At 42.8% G+C, this 7,267-nt stretch overlaps 1 protein-coding gene across 6 annotated transcripts in view; it reads right to left on the bottom strand.

Moving 5' to 3' along the window:
- Window positions 1-5,054, bottom strand: part of TMEM161B (transmembrane protein 161B) — a 48,662-nt gene extending 43,608 nt beyond the window's left edge. For all 6 annotated transcript variants that reach the window (XR_005952163.1, XR_005952164.1, XM_041398119.1 and 3 more), the window contains exon 1: window positions 4,938-5,054. Coding sequence is in view for 4 of the 6 variants with exons in the window: in XM_041398119.1 (XP_041254053.1) it covers window positions 4,938-4,940 (3 nt within the window). In the remaining 2 variants the exon portion in view is untranslated. The remainder of the gene's footprint in view (window positions 1-4,937) is intronic.
- Window positions 5,055-7,267: the final 2,213 nt, after the last annotated feature.

A 7,267-nucleotide genomic window follows, 5' to 3' on the forward strand; every position in this document is an offset into this window, starting at 1 on the left:
AATCTGTAACTTTGAAAATCTAGAGTACGAGAAATAGAGTGATATGTGTTTGACGAAGAAGATGCTCCATGGCAAAGCTGACACCACAAGAGGTTTTGAGGACCTCTGGTAAACAAACCCTGGAAGCTACCACCTGATCTGTGTTGGAGTAATAAGCACACAATCAGTGACTGGGTTGACTCAAAACTAAGAGCAACACTACTCACTGTTAAGAGATGAGGAATTTCTGTAAAGATTAAATTAAGTGTCTGCAGTTACAGAATAGTCTGCGGAACTGAAACTATTTCATAAGGCCTTCAACACTGATTCCACATACATCCATGTCCTTATCATGCTTCAGCTTTGCAGCTTGAAACTTGAAACCAAGTTCAAGACACTAGAGAGAAAGGTCTGTATTCTGCTGATCAAAGACATTTCGGTCAGTCTCTCTAATACTGGGAAGCATGGGGACCCAAAGCTGACTATGTAAGTCAGTTTTTCTGCAAAACACAAACTGGCAAGCAACCTCCTGCTCAAAAAGACTGAAATGGTACAGCCATGCAGCAACAACACAGTCTAATAAACTGCAGTCTGGCTGTCTTTCTGCTGCAGAGGAAGATCTTTGATGAGCGGTGTCTCAGAAGTCTTGAGGACTGTGTTCACTTCCTGATCCTCCAGCAACCATGGTATTCCTTTTTTTTTACTTTGTTTGAGTAACATAACATACTTTACATAAAAGCTTTAAATAAAACATAGCAGAGAACAAATTAAGTGGTCCACAAGAATAGTTTCAGCAGTTACACTAAAGTGAAGCTTGATGATTTCTTCAAATTGGTAGGAAAGAAATGGCAGGCCAAAAATGCAAAAGTGTAAGGTTGAAGTATAACCTGGACTTTGCTTTTCACTGTCTTTTATAGTACATACCTGGAGACAGTTGCTGATTAATAGAAGGACAAAAACTAAGAATAAGCAGTTAAGATAAAGTTACAATACTCTTATCTGCATAGTAAGTATACTTACAAAACACCAACAGCTATCTCACAGTAACAAAAAAAAAACCAACAAATTTTTAAAAGTACTTCTACCTAAAGAATATTTTTCCTTTCATCATTAATTATTTATAGAACATGAAGTACAAAGATAGATAAGGTTGACTGTATTATGCAAAGACACCACTCCAGTCTCCTTATTTTGACCTTGCCCAAGGTTATTCCTCCTTACCTGTAGTAAAAGGGTACAGGTTTCCGTCTTTTCTTCCCTTTACCACCTACATACCTATTACAAATAATTCAAATACCCAGCTTTACACAGGAATTTGAAACTATTTGTTGTCATACAGTAACCATCTCCTCCATTACAAGATGAGAGCCTTGAGCTGAAGCCAACTGCTGTATGCACCATGACTGCAGTAGGGATACAACTGCACAACTGAAAAACAGTTAGTAAAATCCCATTCAAAACTTCACCTTCAGAAATTTAATGCCCACTGCTTACTTTCTGAAGTGGAAAGTCTTGTAAAAACAAGATTTTAACACAACTGTACTTGAGTATCCTACAGGTGTTAATACAGGGCATAACAATATCTTTCAATGATAGCACACAAACACACTAACATGGCTGTTGATTTTTCAAGTAAGAAACTGAAACGGTATTGTAACAGTAGTGGCCACCAAGATTTTTAAGAGAATAAAAAATACTCCTATCTTTGGCAATTTTAAAAGTGCAATGGTATTTGTGAAGTCTGGAAGATAAATCCACTTTGAAATACCATTTAATAGCTGACACATTATTGCTTTTGCTGTAAATGAGACTTCTCCTGATATAAATTTTTCTTCATAAGCAAATTTTTCTCCTTATGTTTATGTCCATGCTAAAGCTCCAGCTTGCAAAGGCAAAATAGTGTTGTCCTGAAACATAAAGGCAGTTCACAACTGTTTCCTAAACAGTAGAAAATGTTATATAAGATGGCTAAAGAAAAGTGAGGTTGCTGTGCAACATCTTAAAGTGAATGCTTCCTGTGAAAAAGACTACTTTCACAGAATACCTATAGTCATTGTGATAATTGTCAATCTCAGGCAGTTCAAATTCTATGGTTTGTAGACAACAGATATTCATACAGCTAATTTTGGAAATCTACACCAAGAGAACTCTTTTTAAAAATCAGATTTTTTTTTTCTATTGTCATGATCAAGGATTCCCTGAATTAGGATTTTCACATACCTACATTGTTTATAAAAAGGATGCTTAAAGTGGCATGAAGAATATACAAGGTGTTTCAATAATATCACCTAACTGCTCACCCTCACAGAGTCTTTCATACCCAAAGGTTACTTCTCTCTTGACCAGTGTCTTTCCACAGAGTCAAAGAAGAGCCATAAACTGCTGTGTGGAAGGACTCAGATGTGGACTCCCTTTCAAACAAGGTGACTTGCTTGAAACCAAACAACTTTAGTCAGTGAACAGCATTTTACCTGACAGTCTTGCTTCATTTACCATTAAGGCTCTCTAAGTACAAAGATTACAGAACTAGTGGTCATTAGGCAAATCATGTTATTGCTACAGAACATGGACGGAATAAGGGCATTTATAAAAATGCAAATTTCTCATTATTACTGAAGAGGCAATACAGACTACCTCTTGCAGTGAACACCAATATATATATAATATATTATTAAATTATAAATAAAACTAGTTCAGAGAACTTATATATTACACAGGAAAAAGAAGGTTAATACTCCATTATTACTTTTCCAAGATTTTCAAAATTTAGTTTGCCCAGTATTTCCACAAATAAGACAAGTAGGAACTACAGAAGTTCCCACTCTCTACAAGATTTGCTTTTTAAAGGACAGGTTCTGCCATTATAGGAATCATTTCAAGTATAAAAAGTGAGAAGACTTTAGTGCCTCTGCTGAACAGTCTAAAACACCATGGTCTTACAAAGTATTGAGGCACTTGTGCAGAGCTTAAAGTCATGGCATAACTGGCATTGCAACGCACAGAAGAGTTCTGACAGTCCCAGCCTGGCAGGTGTTGACAATTATAACCTGATTTCTAAGCCTCTTGGTGCAAAAGAAACTGATCAATGTTTCAGTCTCCTGTTGCTTTGGAACTGGAAAATACAGCTTCCAAACAGTGTAGAAGTAGACTACCATGTTTTGCCTTTGCTTATGTCATGGAATCACACACAAAGTTTATTTGCCCATGCTGCCAGCACACAGTAAAAAAACTGGACCCGATCTTTCAATTAGGCAACACAAGCAAGCACTCAATTAATTTAAATAAGGATTTACACTGAAAGGAACAACTTTTTGGTTTGCAATTTTCCAAATGCAGCTTCCCATACTAGACCACAGCTCCCACGGACTCCTACAAATGAGAGGAGCATCTCAAGGCCTTTTGAATAAGCATTCTAACCCCTACAGAAAGAAAAAAAAAAAAAAAAAAAAAAAAAAAAAAAAAAAAAAATTAAAATACTTAATGAGAAAAAATACAATTCCTTTAATATGCAAGAATTTACACTATAAAAACTACTTTAGTGGAACAACATGACTAAACTTCTAAGTATGAGAACAGTTAACAGGTATATTTTATCAAAAATATACTTGTAAAGTGCATTTCTTAAGACTTAGATCAATGAACAAACAATGGTACCATAGCTAAAATGACATTATTGACACATTCATATAGTCATATGGAAGAGAAATATATTAATGGCACGTACAAAATACGTTTTTATACCTAAAGACCCTGTTCCTTATATCTCAAATATAAGTACACTCACAGCTAATCAAATAAATTCCAGTGTTTTAAATGCTAACTAAAACCTAAATATAAAATTCAGCATATATCTAGAGATATATCTTTATATAATTTAATATTCATTAAATACTTAGCCTGCTCTATTGAAGCAACATATATCCAACAAGGTTACATGGTTAGTAGGAATTACACCAAACTTTGCTCTATCATGTTACAAGGTCATTTATTGTGCACCACATTTAGCCCAATAAATTGTAGCTGTGCTGAAATACTTGCTATGAAAATCAGTTTGAGGTGGGACTTTTTTTCATGAGATCCTCTCCAGCCCCAACTGTTCTGTGATCCTACAACACTCACATGGTGCCACAGCACACATGGTAGCTGCGACACGACCCAGAGCACCAAGAGTGAACTTGTGGCAATGAATAACAAAGCATCTGGCAAAGCTTTCTGGATATATCCAAGATCACATACACGCTCCGTTTACAGAGGATTTAAGGAGACCCGACAAGACAGTTATACTCACAGAATCAATGCTGGAAAAGAACTTACGATCATCCAGACCAAATGTCAACCCAGCACTGCCACTGTAATCCCTGAACCTCTAAAACACATCACCAAGCACCAGGTCCAAACGTTTCTAAAACACTTCCAGAGATCGTGACTCCACCACCTCGCTGGGCAACTTATGTCAATGCCTGACCACCCAAACAGTGAACTTTCTCTTTTCTGACATCTAATTTGTATTTCCAATGTCTTGGCTTGAGGGCCATTTCCCTGCATCTCACTACATGCACAGTAGAAGAGACACCAGTCCCCACCCCACTACAACCTACTGTCAGGTAGTTATATAGAGAGAGAAGAATCTTGTGCATTTATTAAGAGACATCCTAACCCCGTTACAGAGCACTAAGTGCAGTGGCTCACTCTACTTCCCAGTGGAAAAGCAGCAGACAGGGAAACAACCAGTGGGCAGTAGAACCGTGTCGGTGTTAGATCGCGGAAGGCAGCCGAAACCGCGGTGTTCCGCTCACGAACGCCAATTACAGAGCTCGATGGTGTCACTCCGCTGCCTCCCTACCGCCCGCCCCGCGACGCGCCCAAACCTCCGAGCTGTCCCAACAGCCAGGAACCGGGGCCCGCAACAGCTTAGTCCCGATCCAAGGGAGGCGAGCGGACCCGGCCACCCCGCTCACCATGATGCCCGCGTCGGCCCCGCCAGCCGCCGCTGCCGTCCAGCTCGGCCCCACTCCCGGCACATAAATCCGCCCGCTCGCCGCTCCAGACCAGCGCACCCCGAGGTCACGCCGGGATCCCGCCGCGAACAAGGCCCTTCAGGGCTGTCCGACCAGCCGCCTGCGCGGGCGGGGCCCCGGAGCGCTGAGACGGCGCGCGACGGACAACCGCGGCCTCACCGCTGTACCCCCGCCGGCTAGCGACAAGCGAAGAAGGTAGAGGCGCCTGCCGTGGCGCACGTCCCGCGGGCCCCTTGGCGATAGCCCCGTCAGGCGTCGCGGGGCCAGCCGTCCCGGGCAGGACTCCGCCGCGACCCCAACCACGTGATGAGGGAGGTCGCCCCGAGCGCGGAGTTTCTCCAGCTCCCGACCCCCGCGTGAGGCACGGCACCGCCGGAGCCTCCGGTAGAGAAGCGGGGGAAGCGGGGAGGTGTCCGACACGGCGGCAGCGAGAACGGAGCCCGGCGGAGGAGTGGGAGGAAGCGGAGCGTGCGCATGCGCCGAGGTCACAGCGCCCTCTCCCATGCCGACGCTGCGCATGCGCGGCGGTGCGGACTGAGGGCGGAAGGGTGGTTGGGTGCCTGCTCGGTCGTGGCCGCGGTTAGTGGTACCCAGGGCGGCTCTCCGAGGAAGAGTCGCTTGGCACAAGGGAAGCAGTTGTCCTCCTTGCAGAATAGCCACAACCTGGATCTGTCCGAAAGGGAGACAGCTGGATAGTCTGTCCTAAAGGAGCACTGGGAAATAGTCACGTTGCTCAACAGTTTCTTCGTAAATTGTGCGGTTTTAAATGCGTCGCTGTGGTCCCTTATGTGTGAGCTGGAAACAAATAGGAGCATTCTGCTTGAATAGACAAATTGTATTTCTGTAGAAAACAGTCAACGTCTGTTTCTATTTTGTCGAGCTTCATCTGCCTCCTGAGAATCACAGGAGGGCAATTTATAGAATCACAGGATGGTTTGAGTTGGAAAGAGCTGTATGGATAATCTCACTCCAAGCCTGTACCATGTCAGGAACACCTTTCATCAGAGCAGGTTGCTTAGAGCCCTGTCCAACCTGGCCCTCCAGGGACAGAGCATCCATCCAGTTTCCCTGGGCAACCTGTGTCAGTGCCTCACCACCCTCACAGTAAGGAACCTGTCCTTAACATCTAATCTAAATCACTCCACTTTTACGTTAAAACTGCTTGTCCTGGTCCTGTCAGTATCTGCCTGTGTAAACATTCATTCTTGCTCTTATAATGCCATCTTTAGGTAAAGGAGCTCTAGATCTCCCAGGAGCTTTCTCTTCTCTAGACTGAGGATTGCAAACTTCCTCACCCTGTCTCCTTTGCACAGGTGCTCCAGTTCTGTGATTGCCTTTGCAGATCTCATCTGGACTCACTCCAGGGGGTCCATACCTTTCTTGTGCTGAGGACCCCAGAGCTGGACACAAAACTAGGGTCAGCCTACCACACCAAGACAATTACACTCTCAAAAACAAAAAAAAAAAAAAATACTAGTAAGGAACTGTTTTTCCTATCCTCATAGCTTTGCCTGAGGGCTCCTTAATTCAAAATCATAATAATTCAGAGGGAGAGGGTTTGCATTCTCCATTGCAAGGAAGGCTCCTGCCTTCCATAGCAGACCCCTGTCTTTCAAACTAAGAGAGATGGCACCCAACAGGGGGCCCAAGGGCATTGAGAGAAAAAGGGTGACAAAGGAGTAACAGTTCTTGAGTAACCTTATTTGTTGTGTGCTGGATATAGAAACCTTGTTAAGTGTCACCATGTGGTCTAGCATACCCTGGTTTGGATGGTAGCTGGTCATGACTATATTTCTCCCATTTGCAGCCCCTTATCTAAATAAGTTACATGGGGCATTGGCAACATAAGGTCTGATGTTAGCTTGTTGGCCATCAGCATTTTTTACATTAATAACAATGGCAGACAGACCACCTGTAGTAGAGCCACTCAGCCCCATGATTCCAAAACCTGCTTGAGTGAGAGGCTATGACTGAGGCCAAAAAAGTTGTGAAGTTATAGTTACATCTGCTCCCATGTTAATCAAACCTGCTATTATTGTGGTCTCTGGATATGTCACTTGGCTGTAATAATGCATTTCTTTTCCAGGCATTGATCTGTCACTTTTTGAGTCCTGAATAGTTGAGGTGATCCTGTAGATCCAAGACCTCCTGTACGACGACTCCAATTCACTGCAATTGGAACATTACTCACAAAAAGAACAAGTTGAACAATACAAATTCCTTTTTGAATAGTAACAGGGGTTCTCTAACAGACACCATGGCATGAATTT

The sequence above is a fragment of the Onychostruthus taczanowskii genome, unplaced genomic scaffold (assembly GCF_017590055.1).
Source record: "Onychostruthus taczanowskii isolate IOZ18803 unplaced genomic scaffold, ASM1759005v1 scaffold140, whole genome shotgun sequence".
In the NCBI taxonomy this organism is placed as follows: Eukaryota; Metazoa; Chordata; class Aves; order Passeriformes; family Passeridae; genus Onychostruthus; species Onychostruthus taczanowskii.